The 24,875-nt window shown below is 41.9% G+C and overlaps 1 protein-coding gene across 1 annotated transcript in view; it reads right to left on the bottom strand.

Annotated features, from left to right (window-relative positions):
• The window catches only part of TRABD2B (TraB domain containing 2B), a 288,315-nt gene that overhangs the window by 15,184 nt on the left and 248,256 nt on the right, over positions 1-24,875 (bottom strand). The window contains exon 8 of the mRNA XM_062004363.1: positions 8,960-9,229. Within this exon, the coding sequence (XP_061860347.1) occupies positions 8,960-9,229 (270 nt within the window). The remainder of the gene's footprint in view (positions 1-8,959; positions 9,230-24,875) is intronic.

Below are 24,875 nucleotides of genomic sequence, written 5' to 3'. Positions count from 1 at the left end.
TCATAGACTGAATAATGGGGGAATATGTTTGTTCCTGACCCAAACATCACCAAACATCATCATACACAGGGGTTCCATCTCCCTGCAGGGTCAGCGTTGGCTGTACCAGTCTATGGAGCAATTCAGTTCTCTCTGAAGAAGATGGAAACAGACACATTTTGTCAGCTGAGTAGTGCTGTGAGTGAAGAGTGAATATGGAGATGGCCACCATCCAACTCCATAGGGAAAACACAGCCCTTGCTAAAGGAAAAACCCTTTGTATCAAGAATTGTAATTTCAGGAATGCAAGTGCTTTACTACTCACTTCTGCATTTAAGGAATCCAACTCACTCTGGGCATAAGCCCACTCAGCACTTCTACAGTGTCCGCAACTGCAGTCAGCCTTGCAAGTTTAACACAAACCACGCTCTTCACCCACCCCAAACAGCAGGGTAAAAGTGCTACTGTGTGTTGAATTCTCTCAACTGATTTTTTTTGACTGAGCGAACGTAAGGAGCTTTGTAGAGATGTGTTAAAGTGCATTTCAGATTTAGAGGAATTCCCTTTACCTGAGGCTACTCAGAGCATTTTCCTTTCTTATCTTGTTTGATAGAAGCCAGAAATACAGTGTTATTTTTTCCATGTGCGATAGACAATATGCCATGAGGAGTCATAGTTAAAGGCTTCAAAGAGCCAATCCTCAGGACATCTGTCTAGTGAAAGCCCTGGATATGGAAAATATAAATGTCAAGGCTCATATTTATAAATTGGAAGGGCCATGACGACATCTGCTAACACGCTTTCTTCCAGAGCCCATTTGCTGTACATGGTTATCCATGGGCAACAATAAACATGTGCAGGGATTGTATGCATGCTCTGCCCTTCCTTTCAGCTGCCGAAGGAACATGCTCCAATACACACACACACACGCTCTGTTCTCACAACACAGAAATACAAGTGTTTGCAAACTCCACAGCAAAGCTCTTACATACCAGCCCACAGTGGGATACGCTGCTGGAACAGACTAAAAATAGCTGGAGAAAAAGCCTTGCATTAACACAGAAGACAGTGAGGCTCACTTACTGTTAACTCTTTTGGTAGAACAAGCACTCTCCTTTTTTGCCCTGCTCTACAGGAGACACTTTGTACTATAGGTCCAGTCCTGAAATCTTATTTTTATGACTAAGTAGCTGTGGATGGGAATTTCAAGACTTTGAGTCTAACCTATTCAACCATGGCAGCTTAATATTAGCATTAAAACAAATGGTAGATAAAATAAACTTGCTTTTACATTTATATCCACAGGCACTTTCTCTCCAGCTTAATGCCAACTATAAGTGCATTTCTGGTGCCCAAGAAATGAAAAAAGAATGATCCAATGCATAAGTATAAAGGTTTTGTTAATAACTTCTTATTGTAGGTGTCTAGACCAGAGTTTGCCCCTCAGCAGGCCCCAAACACTCCTGGCATTGGCCACCATCACAGAGACTGCCCATGAGGCTGCCAAATTGTCAAAAGAGGGAAAAGCATTAGCAGAAAGAGCCAGGGCTCCTTCATGATGCCCATGAATTTAGTAAAGAGTAAATGGAGCCAATGCTGACTGTCTTATCCAGTCTGCACTGCTCTTGGCCACACAAACATCTGTGTGAAAATGGTGAGAAAAGCAAAGATGATGAAATAACTGGAAGAGATCTACCTCTTTGCTATACCTCCTACCTACTGCAGTCTGCAGTAATGCCAGGTGACAAAGAGAAGCCAGCTACAAGTGAGACAATTTCCCATCTCAAAGAGGTTCTTGCTGGAGGCTGTATGCTCCAAAAGCCCACACTTTCACTGGCATGGACTGACTGCAAAGTGAAGTGCAATATTTATAGGATCACAGCCTCCTACAAGGTGAACTCAAAGAGGGGGAGGTGAGTGCAGAGATCTGGGGATGAAGATGGAAATGCTTGAGGGGTTCCTTCCTATTTCTTGCTCCAGAGCCCATACCAAGTGCACACAGCCAGAGTTAAAAAGGGCAGGTAGAAAGAGCATTGCAGAAAGAGACAATTTAATTAGAAAATAGAGAACCACTAAATGGAAAAGTTATCAAGTTATCTAAAATCAAGAGGAAACCTAGCTGGTTTCCTAGCTAAGGACATGAGACTGCACTGGCTAAGAAAGAGTGGAACAAGTGGACATGTGCATCAGAGATTGTCAAAACTCATAAGCTGTTCCTTCTTGAAACCGAATCCTAAGCAAACATTTTGTTTGTGCTGCATCAGACAGATCAAAGCCAGCAATAGTAGGGCTATGTTCAGCCCAAGTCAGAAACACACCAATCTGGGGAAGATATAAATAGATGCTATAAACTGTCTTTACTCAACACAGCTCAAATTAAAAGTAGAAAACAAGAAAGGAAGAGAAAACTCTTCTTAACGGGTTTCTTGCATTGCGTTTTCAATCTTGATCTGCATTGAGGAAGAAGGAGAAAAAAGTGCTTTTGGATATCCAGTGCTGAAAAAATACCTCACTGTTCAAAAATCCCAGCTTTTGCATACTCCAACTTTTCTGCTTGCTTGCCTTCAAAAAGATGGGTTTAATATTCACGATGGATTTAAATGTCACAAAAATACCTAATACGTTACCAATAAAGAATTTAGTTTCATGAAATGAAATAAAATTGAAATCTACATACAAATGATGTCTCTATATCCAAGAGACCTCCATGTTCTTTACCTCTAATGATGTTATTTTCAGGTATTTATAGCTTTCATTAAATCAGGGCTTGCACATTGCTTCATATCAACTTTTGACGCTGGTGGTGAGGCACTTAAGCAACAGTGAAAGCACGTGTGCAAGGCTTTTGCTCTCTTTTTCCCCCAAAGTTTATCTGTGTTTCATCACACAGGGGCAGCACGTTAAACAGAACAAGAGAACAAAGTAAAACATACCAAATTTTGTGTGCCTAGCAGGTGAAAGTGTGGCCACACATCTTTTCAGCCCCATCTGGATGGTAACAAATTAACTCCTTGACTTTACAAGGGGGAAGAAGTTATCAGTCATGGCCAGGTGACAGGGAGGGTCTATTAGCATGGAGATGCTAGAGTTTTGGACACGAATGTCAGGACTCCCCATTACTGCGATGCATGAGAGAGTTGTGTGCTGAGCCCAGGCTTCACAGCTTTAATTAATACATTCTGTGCACTCTGACCAACCTGATAATCCAAGAAGCCTCAGTAAAAACCATCTAGGGAGGGATGATATGTCATCACTGTATCATATATTACAGCCAGGAGATTTACCTCTTATTTATACTGCACTGAGTTATACCATGCTATTATTTTTCTTCCACTGTGGAGGGCTTGTGTAGTTGGGGCTCTGAAAAGGGGGTGATGAAAGAACTGCCAGTGTCTTTGCTTGTTTAAAGGAGGCATCAAGCCATCTGCTCATCTTAAAGGGGCATCAAATGGAAGCAATAAAAAACTAAGAAGGGGAAAATGCAATATTTCCCACGCTTTGCTTTCTTCTCGGGAGGACCTGAGGATGTCTTCAGAGAAGCACAACTGCATGTTTGAGAGAGGCATGCAATGTGAGGAGAGAGAAGGACCAACTGATGCGCTGCTTCACTGCCTAAAATATCTCCTTCTGGCCACCATATATCCACCAGAGTTCATAAAACACGGGGTAAACTAAGAGTAGATTTTAGGCTGGTTCAAGATATAAAGGCTTAGCTTTCACCAAGGACCCAGGAGGAAGCATTTGTCCCAGAGGTGTTTCAAGACCACTAGGCAAGACAGAAAGGTCTTGTACCCAAGCTGCTAAACCATGAGACTTTGTCTGATGAGTAGATATTTGTACACCTTTCCCTAGAGCCTGAGGACAGTCACCGATAGCGACTGTGATCATGCAAGTTTCCTGAGAAGGAAATGGTAGAAGTGCTGGAGGAAAGCCAAATGGCCACACAACACAGTTAAACCTCAAATACCAACAAGGTATGCCAAGAGAGGGAAGGTGGGACTCCCAACATGCTCATGCTCCTGCTGCTCCTGACTGCCGGAGAAGTTGCTTTGGGAGATAGCTTCACTATAACAAGTTAGAAAGGTCCTGAAGCTGCATCCTTATCCTGGGTTGAACACAAGGCAAATTAAGTCAATAGTAGCAACTGCTTATTTGGCTGCAGGGAAACAGGGTGAGGGAGGGAGTGATCCCCACTCCCCATGAGCATCAGTAGACATTCACTCTCTGAGCAGTATCCTTACCAGGGAGGCGGATAGGGTAATTTAAACAAACAAGGCCCCAGTGATGGAAACTTCAAGCTCAAAGCTACCATATGGAGTGAAATCATCTGACCACAATTTACCTGTTAGACTTCAAAAGTGTCTAGGTCTCCTCTAAAGAAAAGCAGTCTTTTCTTTAATGAAGTTAAGTACTGTATTTCAGCACCGTGTGTTGTGAAAAGGAAGCAATTTGGATTCATTTACTGAAATTTACCTTTCAGATGCAGTTAAGTGAAATTAAAAGTTTGTCTGAGTTGACAGAGTTCTGTTTTCCATCACTGCATTGTCTTGAAGGAAAGGATAACAGGCTAAATGCTTAAATTCCATCCAAACTGATAAGGTTCACCCTATACAGGCACACTTACTGTGGTTTATTACACATTGTCTCCCTTCATCCATCACTGACATAACTTTTTTTCCCCCTAAAATAACTGTAGCATCCAAAAGAAGTTGATATTTGTGATGTTATTGCATTCATCTGGGGTTGAATAGTCAGCATTGGGTTATTGGAGAAGTGCCATTTCCAGTTACAGGGGGAATTCCTTTCATTTCCTACTAATGGCAGGTTTGACTCGGCTGAGCTTACATCTGGGACAAGAATTTATGCTTTTCTGTTCTGAAAACAATTCTTCTCCTTTAATTCCTTTCCTGTGCAAGCGAAGCACCTGTGCATCCTCAGTGTCTTTCCAAACACCATCTTCACCCAGATCTCTCCCTCAGCAGCGGGAATGAACCTCTGAATTTGCCCATTACATCCTCTCTAATGCTTTCTTCCCACCACTGTATTTCTCTCTTTCACATCCTCCAGCTGCCATTGCTCCTTCCGAATCTCACACCTCCTGCAACGCCCTGCCTCAGGGCCCCAGGAGCTCCCTCCTGACCTGGAAGAGGTTCTCTGTTCTCTTGGGTTGGTTTTAAACCGTTTGCCCTCTAGAACACAGGTGTGATCCCTATCTGGCCTTCATTGACTACTCTGGAATGCCACAGACATTTCTCTACTCTTTCAATTAACTGAGAAGCTCACCATAAACAGCCAGTGAATGATCTGTAATTAATTATTTATATTACTAGGAGAAGCTTAGCTAACACAGTGTCAACAGGAACAATAACACATTCTGTATGCCAAACTGCAGCCTTCCAGCCCAAGAGTTTTGACTCCCCTGCCTGCTGCCCCAGCTGGCTTTTAGCTATGGGAGCTAGCTAGGGATAAAGTTTTGTCTAAGTTTAAATCCCTCCAGATCCTTCAGATCTGCACACTTCTGAAAAATCAAGTACTTAAAGAAAGATCCCTCCCGCTACCTGAAATCTCAGTTTAATTCTGATTCCTGACAAACAATTTCAAACACAAACTGCAGCCAGACAGGACTTTTTCATTTTGTTTAGATTTTGGAGGAAGGAGGCAGAAGGGAGAGGAAACCACACATTTCATCAGCATTTAGAAATTTGTAATAGCCTTCAGTGTAGCCTGTTACCCAGGAGAACAGCAAATCTTAGCTCTGTCAAAGACAGGGAGAAGATGGAGCAGAAGCTTTCTCATCCTCCACAGCGGTACTAACCCTCCAACACACAAATCTAAACACTGTCCACTCAGGGGTGCCAACTCAAATGCCTCAGCTGTTAAGGCAGAACAAAAAGGAAAGGACAATCTCCAAGGTATAACTGAAAGTAAATACTAATAATGATGTGTGACATTAAATGATGACTCATTTTTTCACGAGGCCGTTTCAGATTGTAGCTATAACCTCAGATCAGGCCTGTTTGGTTCTGACTGTGTGAGCTGAAGTCTTACTGGAACCATTAATTATGGATTTCCTGGCTTTTACAGGCTGGAGGCAGACCTTTCATGTGCCTTTCAGATTGCTCTCCTGTGTTCATTTCCTTTGTTCCTGCATTGGTAGCTTAAAAAAACACCCTAAGATTTCCATGGAAGTGTATGAGATGGCCTAGAAACGTGTAGTCCATAAAAGCCCCGCAATTCATAGCTCATAAAGTCCTCTAATCCATGGTCAATAAAGCTTTGGAAAAGAGCTGTATGAACCACAGTCATTTCACAGTTCAGTGAGGTTCACACATGAATCAATAATCCAGTTTAAATTCATCTGGATTTGTCCATCTGTATATGTCTCTTTGACTTTTCCTGTCAAAAGGCAGCTCAAAGAATTGAGTTCTGAAGACCTCTCACAGAAACGATAAATTCTATGCAGCTTTCACCCAAAAGCTGTAACAATGACCTAATCCCTCTATTTTGGCTCAAAGGCAAAAAAGTCAAGATTCAGGTGACAACAGGCGAGTTAAGAAATTAAAACCAGAGGAAGAACCATTTGGAAATATAGAGCCACAGCTCAAGGTAATATTATATTGCAGAGACTTCGGTCCATATAGAACATAGGGGCTCCAATTTAAGTATATGCACGTGCACAATGGGTCTATGAGACAGGACAGAGTGTGAACTTCCAGCACACCCATCACACCCCAAAAATCAGTGCTTACAGTCTCACTGTTGAGTGCTGGTGAACATTATTAAGGCGACACAATGTAAGTTCCTATGGTTCTCTCCTGCACAGGTAGCACTCTGTTGCCCATACTCTTATCCCTCCTAGCTGTTTCCTCCAAAGAATAGCCATGCTGCAAAGCCTGGTGACAGGCATACATTTTTGTTCTTTTCTTGCCATTCAGCAAAGAACCAGCCAGAGAGAACTCACTGTTTATTGCCTTGTGCAAGGTCCAGCTTGCAATTACTGCTGATGAAATCCAACTGCCAAAATCACAACATGTCACAGCTGTTTATGGAAACTGAGACCCCATCCAATTTATGGGGAAACCAGAGCTGGTTCTGAGCCTCTGATTTAGCTGAACAATTTGGGGTTTTTTGTTTTGTTTTGTTTCCAGGAAAATACCAGAAGTGACTCTAGAACTCTAGAAGCACTAAAACCATCTGAAAGCACTAAGGTAGACTTCCCCTCTTCCAGCTTTCCCTCATTTCTAGGGCTGTGATCTCCCACTAATATCTCCTTGGGATCTTTGAGCAAGGCAGGCGACACACGGCGTCTGGTTCATCATCAGCCTGGTGGGAATGGAAACTTATGTTTCCTTATCCCCATTTCCATCCTTATGAAATGGAAGCAGAGGGATAAAAGGTCTGGATTCAGACAAAATCTCACAGGAGCACAGAGTGAATACTTTAAATGTAACCTGGGGAATTACCCTTTAAAATACTTTTCCTAGGAACATTCTTACTGAAATAAAACCAGCAAAAGGCACAATAGTCAGCCAAAGCCATGCAAGCACCACTGCTTTAAGCTCCCAGCTGCACAGTTCCACAGTCAGATCAGGCCCAATATCCAATCTTTTCTGGATAGATAGGACTGGGAGAGGAGGATTGTGTCTGACAGTGTCCTACCAGATCTATTGAAACAGCTCACTTGTATGACACAAGTGATGTGTGTAGGATGTGGTGAGCTGGATCAGACGCCCCTGTGAAATGCCATGACTCGATGGCATCCACGCCAAAGATAGAGAAGTTCCTTGTCATCAAGGCAATCAACTATGTTGAACCAAATGCCTCTTAGTTCCTGCTTAAACATCCTCTGTGGAGAGGATCCAACTGCAGACCACGCTTTGAAAACAAAACACTTGAATTCTTCTCACCAAGGCTGGCATTAACCTCAGAAATAGACGTACTGCGTTCAGATCAATAGGTATCACCTTAACAACAACTCTTACATCACTCACCCTGAGAATACAAGGAACTAAAAAAAACCCATGAGGCAACCGCTCCATTAAAAAGAAGGAATTAGAAATTTTTAAAGATCCCCAAACACAAATATGGAGAGTTCTTTTCCTTAGCAAAGGGAGAAGCCTCTGAAAGACTGACTCATTTTACTTGCAAGGAATTGAAGTGCTATGAAAATAGGAATAAGACTAATGCTCAAAGATAATCATTACATGTATAGGCAAGCAGTCAGTTCCCAACAGATGATTTCATTCCTTTTACTTGTTGGGAGATCTATAAACATTGTGGCTATTTATCTGCCCATGACTTGGCCTAGATAAAGACACTAAGAGCTTTCCCAGTTTTAGAGGTGTGAGAATAAATTGCCCAGGAATCCTAAAAGCACACATTGAGAAGCCCTGGTCAAACATGAAGGTTCTTACTCAAACACCGAATGGGAGTTTTTAACCTCAGACCAAGATTGGAAGGGCCACATAGAGGCCTTAGTTAAGTACTTCATTTTGCCTCAATTTGTTGTTTTTAATGCAGCCTGGGATGTTAAAACATTTCAGCCCCAGAACACAGTCAAGCAGATTGAAAGTCAGATATGTCAGAATCTTAGAAACTACCAGGAACATTCTGCACAGTTGGAAAGTGAAGGAGTCTTTGGGCTGAAAACTAACAGAAAAGATTGGAAAAGAGTTTATGGAAGAAAGAGGTAAACACAGAATATTTCCATGGTATTTTTTTCCCATTTTCACTCTGGGAAGTCTTTGTTTCTGTATATTTAAAATACTTAAACTCTCTTTACGTACAGATCAAATGTACCTACGAGCCTTCCTCCTAGTTCTTCATTAGGCTCCAAAAACATCACCTCATTCCCTGTATCTCCCATTTAGCCTTTATCCAACCCTCCTTACAGTCTAATTGACTAATGCTGGGATCTGTAAAGTGCAACTAGTTAGGAGACAGCAAAGAGAGGACAGGGACCATAAAAGTTGCAACTCACCTGTCTTCTATCCGAACCCAGAGATCATTGAACTGCCTCTGGCGATGGTGTTTGTGCTGCTTCTTGTGCCATTTCTTCTGCCTGCCAAACTCTTCGAGCTGGCTGATGCTGTCTGGCAACAGGAGATGAGGAGAGAGGCTGTCTTCTTCATCCATCCGCTGAGGCTTCAGGGAGGGAGACGTCAGGGGAAGCTGCTCAGAAAGCTGGACAGCAGGCAGGGCTGTTGCTGAGGACCCTTCCAAGGCTGGGCTTGTGTTTGTTGTCCTTGAACTGCAAAACATTTCAACATTTGATGGATCAAATCAAATCATGGGATTGTGCCAAGTAAAAGTGAAAGCAGAGGACCACACTACTTGGTGGGTGCTCCTAACTGCTAAGGATGTGTTCAGGGAGAAAGGCTTTTGCTTTGGGGCAGCAACTAAAGACAGCAGTGGCATTTCTTAGTGAGCTTTCAAATAAACACCCAACTGAAACAGGAGGAAAAGGCAGTCGATATGCTGTTGCTGTTTTCTGGCATTTCTGGCTTCTTGCAGTCTTTAGAGCCTGTGATAAGGGTCAACGTCACCTCCTCTGCTGGGCTGAAGGTTAAGTGGTACAACTGTGATTCTCAGAGGAAAACAGATACTTTAACACAGGCTGATCTTAAATTATTGAGGTAACACTAGTTCTCTCCTTTTTGTTCTCTTTTCAACTTTGGATATCATCTGTGGCAAACAAGTCATTGTTTTGACTGCAACAAGAATTATGCTTGTTCATCCTAGCTAAGATTAGCTGCAGGGAAGCCCAGACTGACAATAGAAGCATGGTCTAATAGCTAGGTGCTGGGATGGGATATGTGAGACCTGAACTCCAGCAAGATTTTTATAACAGAGAAATGAACCAAAAAAGGAGGTAAATGAACTGTTCAAAGTTACTTTGAAACAATCCTGCCAGAGCTCTTCACTCCTGTCTGAAATACTGCCACCTCTTGCATTTGAGCAGAACTATGCAGAAAAAGACCTTTATTGTTTTCATATTCTAGAGTTTCATGAATTTTAGAAAAAAAGTCAATACAAACTCCCTCCTTTGATATGCAGCCACGTGAACTTACATTTGCTAGCTAAGATTGCTGAAACAAAAATCTAATAAAGCACTACTGACACAAAGTGATTTTTTTCCCCCCTTAACTTCAGTAGAAGTTCCTGTTCGGTCTTAAATGCAAGAGAGGAGCTTTTTCTGTCTCTGGGATGACCCAATGAGTTGTAGGTACAGAAAATGGGAGAAAACTAATAGGTAATATGAAGCTGTGGTCTGTGAAACTATTTCTATTACATGGATGCTATGGCTTTTATGACAGAAACAATTAAAGCCACGTGAAAAGTTTTGCCTCCTGAGTGAAACCAGTAAGATATTTTAATGAAAAAGTAATAATAAAATCCTAAACTTTGTTGGTGACAATGTACAAAATATGCTGCAAGTGGAACCACATGTTTCATTTGTGGAACATTTTGTTCTCTTCCAGAAAAGTCACATCTACTGCTAATGGTAGCTTTTTTCCTTCTTCATTTGTTTTTTTGAAGTCCATTACAATAGCAGTCTAGATGGACATCTCTATTTCCACTGCATCATGTTTCCCATCAAGGTCCTTCCAATAGCTACTGATAATCAAGCACTGATACTACAAGTCTCACTAGGAAAAAACTACAGTAATTTTGGCACTTGTAGCCACCATTAATATGTTCTTCAGAGGTTGTATCAGCTACAGAAAAGAGAGATGCTTGTTTAAACTAATTCCAAAATACTCCAATGTTGCTTTCATTAATAAAAGACACAAGAAAATCCTGTATTTTTCCTCTTTTTCTAAGCATTCAGACTCTCAGTGAGTCTTTTTAAAGCTCATTCATACTCACTGCATGGTCTATTTCACATCACAGAGAGATCTGCTGGTTCTGGATTTTTTTTCCATTAAAACTTTCACGTTGAGGATGAGTTTTTATCAGTGCAGCAACTTTATTTGACTAATCTTAGTGCTCTCCAAAGCTTTCAAGACTTCTTAGAATGTGACATAGGCTCATGGATGAAGCAAAGCCAAAGGAAAAGCTTTCATAGGTGAGCACTGAGTGGGTCCCTCAGGTTGCAGCAGAGAGTTCTTAATTTTTATTCCACCATGATGGTGGATTGGCAAAGTATCAACGTGGAAGTGCTACCATTTAGCAGCTCAGAAGATAACATAGTGTGAACATGGATAGGACAGGTTAGGTGGGTAGGGAAGACCTCAGCCAAGCATCTACAAACACCAAGTGGGTGACTGCAATGGCAGCAGGCAGCAACGGATGGCAAGGAAGCCCCGTGGAATACAAGCTGGTTGATGCTGCCCAGACACAGATCATTTTGGCATTGCTCTGGATAACTCTGCTCCTCACTGTGTGGTGTGAATCCATCCAAATCTTCCTGCAACCCAGCCACCATCTGCACACAGGTTAGAAGAGCACTACTCTGGGCACACGGCTGTGGTGGGCAAGAGAATGGAGCAGATGTGAGAGCCCAAAGTAGACAATGTGATTATCACAGATGGAACTGAGTTGTTGCCAAGATTTTTGTTTCCATTGCCTTTCTTCTCCTTGCCACTGAAACTGTGCCTCATGCTCTGATCAGTCAGTAATCCCACGAGACACTCAAGGTAGGAGCAGCCCCCACGCCAGCCCACATCTGAGAGCCCAAGGTTGGGGCTGCCATTTGATTCCTTGAATGGTCTTGGAGACATCTGAACACATACTTTCCACCTTTTAACACCTGCTATTTTGTTACACGTGTTTACCTTGCTCTGAGCTCCTAGTAAACTGGAACCAGTGGAGAGGTGTTTTTATGGGTTGAGATTTTAGAAACCACTTAAGACGACTGGCAGCTCACTTCTTATTAAAATTAATGAGTCTGGGCATCAAAATCCCAGTGGTGGCTTTGAAAGCTTCTAGCTTAATTGTTTCCACTACCATCACATGAGCCACAGGTTGTAAACTTGATATTTCAGAACATTCTTTGGGAAGAGAATAAATAAACACTGAAGAAGCATTAAAATGTTGTAACCTAAAGAGGGTTATAAACTAACCACTTGTACTTTAGAGTCGACGCAGGGGGAATAGCTCCACTGTGGCAACTGCATATTACTTTTGCTCAATACCTGTTCCATTATTCCAGTACTACTACTAATTACCTCAAAACCTAGAAGGGACTGTAGGCTGTATGCTGATGCATATTTGCTTCTTTCAAAAACCCCACATTTTTGTTTAAAACTGATTTAATAACTCTTAGACATGTGGTTGTTTCCAAATCTGATCGTCCTCCTACAGGCATTTAACCAGGAAGAAACCCAAAACTTTCAACCCCACAGAATAAGGATATGTAATCCAAACAAAGTGTAAGAACATTTAAAGATTTGAATTCAAAGTAAGGTAGACTTCCTATCTGAAGACAACTTGGCCATTGGTTCCAGTAACAGGATACCTGGAGCAATAGATCTCCCTACTGCTTTACAGTTAAAGTCAACTGATTATTTCATGGACTGTTTTGTGCCTTTCCTTTGGTCTCAGCCTCAGTGTACTCTGTTAGCACAGCTGCATTGTATGAAACCATGGGGATATAATACATTTTTTTCCCCCACTCCTTCACTGCTGCTGAGACAGCTTTTCAAGATACAGAGTTATTTTTAAAGCCAGAGGTAAAAAACAGGGCTAGTTTTTTACTTTGTGAGGCCACAGTGCCTCTTCTGAAGAAAGAGTGAGAATTTACCACCCAAATACCCTGGTTCACACAAAGATCTCGGAGATTTTTCATGAATAACTTGATACAATTCCAGTCTTAGAGGTTCCACCCATTTTTAAATCTATCATTCCCACACAGGGTGGTCTTTGGAAAAAATAAAAGTATTTCAGGCCCTTAGGTGGGTTTTTCTCATCTCTGACCTTAATTTCTTTCCCTGGGATGCACAGTTCTGCAAAACAAGTTCTCTAAAATAACAGAGCCCAAATAATAAAACTTGGGAACCTCAGAATATCCTATGTGGCTTGGCCCTAAGGTATAGAAAACAGAGGGAAAACAGGAAAACATTTATTCTTGCTAGTTCTTGAAAACGCTTAATCCACAGACAAAGACCCCGGTGGTTTTGTTTCACTTCTAGTGAAATTTGCCATCCGTTTCCAATTCTTTTCAAGAACTAGAAGAACAAAACAAAACATGAAGTAGTTTAGGCTGAGCTGCATGCTCCATCAGGCTGTCTCAGCATTTCTCCCCCTGCCTTGTGGTCTCTACTGTCTCTCTGTTCTGGCACTGACAACAGAAAATTGACTCATCATTCGAATTTGCAGGGGTTGTCAAGTGGATCTGGGAAGAAAAATGACATTAACATAACAACATCCTATAACATCACCTTCTTTAATTCCCAGCCTTAAAATTGTCTAGTTCCCACTTTCATTCAACCTCATGCCACCCAATAGTCTGGCCATGCCTTTCTATCTTCCCAGGCAAACACTCTCCTGTCCCTCACATCAGGTATCCAGTTTCTGCAGCTCAGAGGGCTGTGACCACCTCTAGGTTTGATAGCCTCCTCTCTAGGCTAAACCAGAGCATCCATGTTGTTTTCCTGCTCTGCTCTTACCAACACAGCCTTCCTTTCCCCATGGGTGGAGGCTGCATGGTGTTAATGCTGCACCTTGCCCTGCATCACATCCCCACCAACAGCAATTTTCCCAACCAGTGACTCCTGGAAAAGTGCCTGAGGGGAAGATTGGGCAGAGTAGACCCCACTAACACCTCTGCCTGCTGATCCTGCTGGAACAATGCTCATAACACTGGGGGTGAGTCCCACCAAGCCTTCTCTGGGCATCAGCATAGCCAGGAATTTGCCCTTGCTTTAACTCAGAGAGGACACACCTTTGCTGATCATAAACATCTCCCAGACAACTCAATCATCAATCTATTTTTTCAGGAATCCTGTGGCAGCCTTTCTGTTCCCTCAGATATGTGCAGAGTCTTCTCAAATGTAAGTTTGCCAATTTCCTATTTGCATCTTTGTCTTTGTAGCGCGAGCAATGGAAAAGTCTTGCTCAGAAGACTGACGTGCTTTGCACGCATGTCCAAGTACAGCAACATCACTGAGGTTTCCTTCTGTTAATTTTCAGAACTGCCAGACAAGGAAAGATTGTGTTTCATCACGAGAGAAGCTGTGGTGATAGCAAGGAATGTGTGATGTGGCAGCTTTATCCTTGTGCCACCGTTCTTGGGATGCACCCGGATGACAGCCAGACACTAAGTTAAATGCATTTTGTTATAGATGGATTCTCATAAATTCCAGTTTGGGAGTCTTTGTCAAGGCAAGAATTTGTCAGTCCCTCACACACATCCTTGTTCCCCTTGCCTCAGGCCACAGAGACATCTGCTTCTTGCCTTTTTCTCCTTACGTGTCCCTCAGGGAGAGCAGTCATGCACAGCCACAAGATGGGCACCACAATGTCCTGTCCCACAAGTTTTACTTTTTTTTTTTCTCCTCTTCCACACTAGGATGAAACTCAGATTTTCAAAGCTCTTGGGAGAGCAGCAGACAAAAGGAGAAAACAAGGAGAAACCCTAACCCATTCCAGTGTAGCTTCTAAGGCTTCTTAGTAGTGATGTGAAGAATGGATTTAGATCTCTCACATATCACCATGGAGTTCATCTCCTTCAAAGCAAAAGCATATGTATGTGTATGTGTATATATACACACACACATTTATTTAACTGCAAAAGAGAAAGAATAGATTGGAGAATTACATCCTCCCCATACCTAACTTATCTGAGCTGCTTCAGCTGAGTGCCACAAATTCCTGAGGGTGAATTTAGGCTCAACAGACAGTAAAAGAGAATACCTGTGAAATCCCTGATGATTCACTCACCCAATTGGCTTGGTTGTAACGAGGTTATTTCATTTAGTATGCAGTTGTCTTAGGCCTGGACACTAAAGTTAAAGCATTTCCATTTCTTAACAGAATTTGGAAACAAAGTTGTTGTTTCATTTTTTGCACCAGAGTCAACGACATCTCATGAGCAGTTAAATTAGGTTAAGTAGTTAAATTAGATTACAGTCCAATCCATACTTGGATGGTTTCTCTGGACTCAGAATTCATGTTGGACTATTTCTCTGGGAAGAATCACTGTTGTTCAAGAATGGGGGCCTTAGTTTGAAAGGAAATTTGGTCTTCAGTATACACATAGGTATGCAAACCCTCAACTCTGTGCATAAACAAAGCTAAAAGCTTGTGAGGTCAAGATATTCCCATAGATGGTGATGTTTTCTTTCCCAGTTTGAGAAACTACAAAATGAGTGAGTAAAACTTTTGTTATCTATTCCACTTCATTAAAAATGGAGATCCTCAAGGGCATAGGAGGAGAAATGCAAGTTTCCTGCAAGTTCAGCAGTTGAATTTGCTGTAAAAAAAGAGGACAGCTAAAACATTTGTAATGTCCCATTTCCACATTGTCATATGATTTCTTTTATTTCAGAAAAAGTAAAAATGTTTCCTTTCAGCACTTTCTGAACAAAGCTTTTAGGGTTTGGGTTTTTTTTTTTTTGTCTTTTGTTTTCAGAGACTTAAATGCTACAAAGTGGCCTTTTTTTGCTTAAAAGTTATTTCAATTAAAAAGGAAAACCCAACTAATAAATAAAATTGTCAAAAACCCAATAAAACCCAACCCTTGCCTTCAAAAATGTACTCAAAATGTTCCACTTCAGATTGCTCTGAACTTGTTTCCCCTTTTTGATTTTTTAGCTCATTTTTTGAAAGGAATAATTCTTTCTTCAGGCATCTTTAGGGGAAACTGTGTAAGCTGCACACTTCAGCCCCAAAAAGTACATTAGTGACCCATTGGTTGGCCTTCCAGTTCTGCTTCCATCTCCCACATTATTAGCAAATAAGAATGTTCTCTGCTCATGGCACACAAAGACACACCTCAGACTATTTCCTAAATCTTCATCGTCTTACTATCACCATAACAATTTAGTGCTAAGCTATTTCCACCTAGGTAGTATGAGTTGTGCAAATAATTCATGATACAGCTGTCTTTGGTGCCCTTCTGCTTTATGGAAGTTGGACTTAAAGCTCCTTGAATAGAATACAGAGATCAACATGGGCTCTTTTCTGCTAAGGCATCCCGTTTTGACTTGAGAACGTGTAGCTATGCAGCTGTCCTGGAAGTCTACTTCACAAAGGAGAGAAAGGGCTTCTCATTCACAGTACAAATCCTGTATGTCCATACAAAATTGAAAGACTGACTGCATAGTGTTAACTGAAATGTTTCTATATCTTCTAGCAAATTCTTGAGTGCTGACTTTGCAATGAATTTTCATTGTTTCTGCTTTTCCTCTCTGATTTTGGCCAGAAACAAATGTTGGAGTATCAGCATTACCTCTGGATTGGAAATCCTGACTTCTGTCTCAATTTGCCAAGAAAACACAGTACTTCTGATGAATCCAAAGTGATTCTTTACACCACAAAAGATTGGTTTAGGGTTGCACTTTATGGAACTGGCATATTTTCAAGCTTTATTCTACACACTTCTTTTCTGTTATTGCTTGAAAACCATTAGTAGTAAGAGTAAATATATTGCTATTTCCTTTTAATAACTTTTTAATAAACACATATATATTATTTTAATAAAGAATAATGGTAGACTTATTACTGGGCAATATAATCTCTGTTTCCTCTTTATAAACTCTCTGATCTTTCTATGTTTCTTTGAGATGATGTCATATTAGTTATACACAGCATAGTTTTCAGGTGCTGGAAACTTAACTTTCAAACAGGCCTTTCAACAGGTTCTGAAAAGCATAAAATTCTTATCTGGTTTGGTCCAATCTACAACAACCAAGTTTCTTCAAGTCTAATTGTGACATTTTCAAAGTTTTTGGTTTGGGCTTAGGTTTTGGGCCAGTTCTGATTCTACAGTGTATTGACATTGGTATGGGCACTGTCTGAAGAAACTGGACAATAGGCAGTAAATCACAGAACCTTAAGGGTTGGAAGGGATCTCATCTCATCTCATCAGTTACAATCTCAGACTCCAATGGCCAAAAAGAAGGTCCAGGGCTGAAGAAATCCTCTTTCTCATCCAGCTGTCACAAGTAACCTAGAAACACCCACCAAATCTTGTCTCTCTCCTACTTCTATTTTAAATCAATGTTGCTCCTGATGTCCATGGCTGTCTGTCCCTCTCTAGTCATCATTGGCTGTTGGGACACTGAGCCGTGGGTTAAGGTAGGTTTCCTAACTCAGTTGCAGAACTATTCCCATCTCACACATTGTTATTCCCAAATCATTTCTGACCTCAGTTTGTAGAAAAGGAAGTAAGGATGCATTTGTTCCATCCCAATAGTTGTCATTCAGACAGGTTTCAAGATTAAGAAGCTAACTGACAATAAAACAATCCCCAAAGTGGCTGCTTGATTTTGATTCTCTGAGTTACAGCTAAAACAAAACTGTTGTCTGTGTCTTGTTTGAAATTCAAATTGAAATCTGCCCCCATAATGTCTCCTTTGGGAATTGGTTCCCCTTCTTTGCTAGAACCTCCAGAGAGAAAGAAATATCTGCAGGAATCTGTATTTTCCATCACATCTTAAAAATAAACTCTCTACAGACACATCAACTGAGGAAAGTACCAAATACTCAACTAAGGGCAGATTACTCAGTGTATGCGTGGTGCTGTTTCCTGCACTTCCTTCTGGTGCTCTTGAAGCTGGACCCTGGCAGAGATGAGATACCGAGTGGATCACAAACAAGCATGGCAACTTGTCTTCCTTAAGTACCTTGTTCAGTCCTGGCTCTTACAATTGCAAGATGACAGATAACATAGGCACATAAGTAGCTGCTATCACTAGAAGGAGAGATACACAGACCACTTAAACTAAGCAGCACGCAGAAGCATGGAACCAAAGAGCAGTGAGACCATGCCTGCAAGTGATCCCACATCTCTGTTACACTGAATCCACTTTTCCTCTCTGTAGCTGGCACTGTAAAACATCTGATCTGCTTAGCCACTGATGGCTGCTGAGCTAAAAAAAGGAACACGGAGCCAATCTGCCTTTATCCAAAATACTGTTGTAGCTCATCAGCATTGTTTTTATCACAGGGCCTGAGTGTTTCCAAGAAAAGAACAAAACAGTTGTCAGAAACCCTATTCAGACAACACTTTAGTCTGTCTGTGAGCATTTTCCTTGTGTAGTAATGGACAGAGCCCTTAAAACATGATGAAGGCAGGAGAGTTCTTCCTCCAAACCCTCTTTGCTTGAACATCTAATGCTGTTTTACCAACTCTAATGTTAAAAGAATTCACATAAGGTCTCTCTACATATTAGCCTGGTTTCACCTGTATTCCCTCTCTGTATGAACTCATGCTGATGAAACTGTTTGCATCAAATACTTATTTCTGTCTGACAAATCTATCCTTCATTAAAATTCTTCAATAATGAAGCATGCACATTACTGCTGAAACCTTGTGGGGAATAAAAGGCAGGTTTTGTATTCTCTTTTTTTGGTTGTTAATTGAAACCTATGAGAATAGACCTTGAGCTACAGCTTGAATATGCAGGAAGCATCTGAGCCACGAGAAAGATTGATTTTTAATGAACTCAGGCAAATCTCACCAACTAGTTACCAAAAACAGGGCCCGGGCCTTCTCCTCTTAAAACAGGAAAACTTGCACTGAATCCAGAAAATCTCTTTCCTTCACTGCAATGCCCATTATTATTATTTTTAGGAGAATCCCAGAAATAAAATATGCATCCATGAAAGAGCTACATCTCAGCAAGATGACAAGCGAAGGGGATGAGACAATGACAGACAGGTATGGCCAGAGCATCACGAGGATACAGTGGTACAGCACTCAACAATACAAAAAGTGAAAGCCTTTGCAGCCTCCCTCTCTGAATTCTGCCATAGACCTCATTGCAAAGGAGATTTGGGGGCTCAGGTACTCCAAGGAGCTAACAACACAATGAAAAACACTGAAGGAGGAGGGATTATTTCCCTCTTTCTGTGTCTAATTAGTTAGCACTGTCCAATTAGCAACAGGAGTCATGGAGGTCTACTTAGGTCCCCTACTAACAGCCTTTGATGAGAAAAAGAGGAGGAGAGTGCTAGGTTTTTGGAGCAACTCTGCTGCCAGTCATCTTCTACTGGAGTAAAGTGAGGGAATGTCCATGTATGGCTACCAGGGGCTTTCTGCTGGCCCAACAGAAGAATTAGGCCAACTGGCTTCCTTGATCAAAGAGGTATCAAAATCCTCAGGTTCCCTTTGTATAACCTCTAAATATTTGATATGTCAAGGAGAAAGAACAAATTAGACTGAGGACTGAAACCTTCACTGGATATGCTTTGTGAACATGAATGACAAATGGCTCTTGCCACAAGTTTGAGCAGACCCAATACCTACATAAACAGTTTATGTACACACACACACAAACATACACAAAAGCAGTAATTAAGCCCATTTCTCCACCCATGAAGAGAACCCCACAGGGCACTAACTGAAACACCAGGAGAATGAAAACCACTTGAGTTGCTCCCCAGTTAGGAAGCCTCCTCCCACCATTGTGTGTGCATGTATGTTTTCTTAGCCTGTGTTTATTTATGTGCCTGGAAGTGCTTTATCTAAGTGCCAGTTGTTTGAAAAGGTATCACAACCTAGTATTTGCAGCACTACTGAAAAGCATGTAATATCACAAGTCTAACAGACGTCAGAGGGTCATCAAAACTATGCCTGGCATCTGGTTCTAGCAGTCACATTAGCTGCTTATCACTACTCAAAGCTGGAACGTTTTGAGAGTGACCAAAGTAGGACTTTTCCAGAGGCAGTGATGTAATCCAGCTCAAACTACAGAAAAAGGCAATATTCCTCTGCTAGCAGAGTGCTTTTTATCTCAAAATCACTCTTCTCAGAATAATTTGGTAATTTAAAGCTAGGGGTTTGTATTATACATTATTAAAGTGAACTGTCTTCTCAGTCCACAGACAGTGCACTCTCTTACCAGTCTCATGGGATCAGGCTGTCTCTGCACCACAGCCCTGCACTGGAATACAGGCATCATTTTCCAAGGGTCTGGAGGAGCAAGGGTTCAACTTGCATGCTTCCAACCTTCATTCAGATTTTGCCATTGCTTCTTAATGCACACTGAATATAATTTCTTGTGAGTTCTCCTGTAATGGACTTAATCTTTTAACAAATGGAGACTCCTCACTGTCTCAGAATACCTTCCACTGTAAGAGTTGGATTTGGAGCACAGGTCATGGATGCTGCCTTAGCCAAAAAGCTCCCTAGGGAACCCTATTTTCTGCTATACTGTCTAAATTTATGTTGGTGTCAGATACAGAAAATCCTTGACTGTTTTTCCTTCTATTGCAGTCTACTGTGGCAACTAGACATTGATCCTGGATAGGTGGTGTCCTGTACCACAACCTTGAGGCCAACGGATATGTACCAGAAGACACTAAGCTCAGAAAGAGAAAGCCCATACAGATCTTCTGCTTTCACTGAAAGCAGCTCCACACAGGAAACATCTGTACAAGAGCTGAGAGGGGTGGGTGAGTCTCTGGCTCTGGGAAGGTGACTCAGATGACCTCTATGTGGCGGTCAAGATGTGTCTCGTATTTATTTGGGAGCAGCACTTTGTTGCCAGTGCTTTCACAGCTCTCCTGACCTGAGCACTGCCCATCAAATCCCAGGAAGGGAGGGATCACCCAGTAGTTTAGGGGTTAGTAGTTTAACTAATGCCAAACTAGCTGTGCTCAGTTTTCCTCAGGAAAAGCTCTTTATGCCTCATTTTTCCATCCACCCGTGGGAGATAACATCCCATCTCACACGAACATAGTGAGAAGAAATAGAGCAAAAATTCAGAGAGGCTGTGCTGGTGGGGCCACGTGAACACTCCAGACAGATAAGTGTGGGCCAGGCTGCCAAACTGCCACCCTGTGCTGTTAAAATGCTGCCCACATAATATGTTTTAATTAAAATCGAAGAACAATCCATCTGACTCATCTCTCTGCAACGAGACCAAGTGCTTGGGGCTGTCCCTCTGAGCTCCCTGAGACAGACATTAATTCTGAACAGAAGCACAGACTACTCAAGCAATGCTCTTTCCCTAAGCAAACGATGACACCCTGCACACACACCCATCTGTCCCTCTGTCTCCTCTCTCCTCTAGTAAGATTCAACCTCATAGTCAGTTGTAACTGAATTATCACAAGGAGAGCAGAGATCAAAAGAGAACGTATGTTGTTACTTATATGAAAATACACAGGAAGGAGTTAGGCATTATGAGGAAAGGCTCAGCTATGAGCTCAGTCCTTCCTTAGATACCAGAGTCTAACGATTACAACACCTGTAGGACCTCTAGATCTCAATAGATCTGTCATTCACAAACCAGGGGTTTCTTGGAAAGGCATGGGAAGTGGAGAGGGAAGGAATTGGGACAGTACCTCCCAATAGTGAAAGAAGAAGAAAATAGAATTGGTCTTCTGCTACATAGAATCAAAGAATAAATAGTAGGGGTTGGAAGGGACCTCTAGAGCTCATCCAGTCCAAACCCCTGCTAAAGCAGGTTCCCCTCCATCAGATCACACAGGGATTTGTTCAGGTGGGTTTGGAAACCTCCAGAGCAGGAGCCTCCACACCCTCCCTGGGCAGCCTGGGCCAGGGCTCCCTCACCTCAACAGTAAAATAGTTTTTCCTTATGTTTAAGAGGAAAAACTTAAATCATCTAATTTAAACCGCTTCTGGCCTTTCACTGGTTGGAGTGGGAACTGCTGACCACTCAGCCATGATAGCTAACACTGTGAATGCTTGAATACATAGAAACAGACCCGAATTCATGGCTGCACTTGTAAAACAAACCAACCAACCCCCTGTGAACATTGCTTTCTTTCAAGTCAAAGACCTTCCTCCTCAAGGAGGATGTTTCTAAAATTGTCTCAGGGATGTAAAACTTCAATGCCTGCTAAATGTCAATAGAAGCTGCACTTCCCAGTTTCATTTGGACCTCAAACCTAACCTACATATCAGTTTGACACACAAAATTCTCATTTAGCATTGGCAAAAAAAATGCCTCCAGTGAAGAAAGATGATTCCTTTGTCACAAATGCAAAGCAAGGTTTGCTTTCACAAATGGTGGGGAAAAGCCAACCTGTGCATCAATTCCATCCAATGAGTGGAATAACCCACTGCTCCTGGGAAGAGGTTTTCAGTCTGGGTTGCACTATGGAGGAAGGAAAGAGGCACCTAACTAAACTATGTATGTGTGACCAAACTGGAGTCAGGTGAGGACACAACAAGGTCCTTCAGGTCTGCATCTGACAGGATGGGAGAAACAGAGGAAGAGCCAGTCCCTGAACAGGACCACCAGTATCACCCTGGTGTTAGCCTTTATTCTTAGCACTGCTGAACTCGGAGATCAGCTTTTTCTCTCCACAGTTCACGCAGGGACTTCTGGATCTTCCTCATGCTGGAATACGTTGCCTTGACTATGGATGTTAGAAAGAATTCCTTAAAATCACTAAAAATGCCACAAATACGGGCAATGTTACAAACTAAACCCACTGTAGCAGCAGAGCTTTACAGCTCTCCTTGCAGAGAATCACGTGAGTTTATTTCAGCTAGCAATGTTTTCTTTCTCCTTCAGAAATCAGGAGGAGACAATGCCACAAAAGCATCTGAGATCCATGTGAACCTTGTTTAGCCACTGTGGGTTGGGATTTACATTCCAGGGGTATAATAAACACAGAGATGCACAGATGTGGGCACTCAATGTTATTAAACCCTTGAAGATTATCCCAATCTCACTCAATAACTTAGCCTTTTCTTAACGATGCTGGCGTGTATATTAACTATATATAGCCTTTAGCAAATCTCAATGCCAACAGAAACCAGCAACTTCGTAGAGGCTGAGCAGCAGCCCAGTGTAGTCCTCTGTGTTAGAACTCTGGAAAGGCTGTATTGTTTTTCTTCAATAGAGGGGAAAGGTGTTTATAAGTGTTCAGCATCAAGGACAATAGGCAACTGTCTAGCTTTCCACAAACAGGCTGCTACGCAACTTCCCAGCACTCTCCAAGGCAAACTTTGGAACACTGGCCACATCTTTCTAGCAGGGATTTCATGTAAAGTAGTTAATGCCCCACATCCTTCATCCTGATTTATTCCTGCTTCATCCTTGTTTCAAAGTGTTGTGCTCACTTCAAACGCAACGTGAAGCTCATCTCTCTGAACACGCACTTTGATCGCCGGGGACTCCAGATTTGTATCGGCGTTTCAAACATAAACAGGGATGTGCTGTCTCGACAGAGGTATTTCTGTGGCTGCCTTTAGTTTTGCAAGAGTAATTTGGAAACGTGGAGCTGGGGTCAGATGACTGGAGATTCAAATCTTGTGGCCAGACAGGGTACTGGATACTAAAGTGCTCAGAGCCTGTTTATGTGCTTCAGGTTAGTACCAAAGTCTTAGTATCCCTGACTCGACATGTGCCCTAAGGGTCAGTGGAGAAAGGCTTCAAATATGCTCTTGCCCACAAATGAGAGCACCAAATTAGATCTTTCTTCCCCTGCAAGCTGCCATCAGCAGAAAGCAGCTGCAGAGTTGTGAGCTGGTCTGACGTTCATACAGCAGTGGCAAGGGGAAATACCCCAAACCTAGACCTTCTGTCAACTCTGATCCTCTAGGGGACTGTTTTCTCACTGAAGTCAACAGGAGTTATGACCATGTTGGGGGTAAATTTAGGCTAATTTTTGGTGCTGATGAAACATTCTGTTCTACAGTGAGGCTACAGATCCAGCAGAGAGATGGGCACAGCCAGTTCCACAGAGGCTATGGTGGAATAAATCCTCCAGGTGCTTCTCCTGACCAGCTGAGTCTCAGAGGTCTGTGACAGCAGCAATGGATCCAGTTTTCACAAGCAGAACAACTGCCACCCGTGCAGCCACCCCCTCGAATAAGAGGACAAGGTGAAGGCCTAAATAGAGAATTCAGTTTGTCAGACACTCCCTATGCCCCAATCTTTCTCTCTGAATTTGCATGCATTCATTCTGAAATTGGATTACTGTAGCAGTGTAATTTTAGCAATCACAATTGCAGGAAATTGTTTTCACTCAGGATGTTTTTGCACCATTTCAATTGACAGCTGCTGTGTCCACATCCATATACAGTATTTGATCCTTTTTTTTTTCCTCCCTCCTGTTTCTATTCACAGGTCCATTTTTCATTCTCCTTGGAATGCAGAGCATTTGGGAGTGTAGGTGGAAACCAAAGTCTTTCAACACCCACTAATAGAAATTTGTTTTATTAATTAACTTTGTGGGAACTAAAAAAATAAAAGAGAGCTGATCCTCTGCTCTGAAACCATGAATCACTGCACAAGAGAAGACATGTCCTCTGAGACACCACAGGCTGCTTCAGACAGGGCAAGTGACTGAGCTGCTTTCTTGAGAAGTCCTGAGTCATCAAACCCAGCAGTTTAATCCCCAGGAAATGGGAAACATATTGGCATGGTGTTTGCTTGAATGGAGCATGAGCTCCAGAGCAGAGGGAACCTCCAAAGGCTCTGGAGATCAGCTTAGCTTGTGGAAGGATTTGAAAAATCTTAAAGCTTCTCTGAAGTATATCTGAACTGGAGCTGGGTACAGTATTCCAAATGCATGATTTACTGGATGAATTAAACTCTTTACATACTTTAGAGATTACATATGAATTTACTTTGACTTCTCATAAAAATGATTCAATGATTATGACATGAAAATATATGCTGCCTTCTAAGTTATTTACTATGATAAGTGCTTCATATATATTCACCATTCTTAATCTGCTAGTCCTGTTGTAAGGGCTTACTTTTTTTTGGCATTCCTGCTCCAACTACTAGCACTTACCTAAGAGG

The sequence above is a fragment of the Colius striatus genome, chromosome 10 (assembly GCF_028858725.1).
Source record: "Colius striatus isolate bColStr4 chromosome 10, bColStr4.1.hap1, whole genome shotgun sequence".
Taxonomy (NCBI): Eukaryota; Metazoa; Chordata; class Aves; order Coliiformes; family Coliidae; genus Colius; species Colius striatus.
This window is presented reverse-complemented; position numbering and strand designations above follow the sequence as displayed.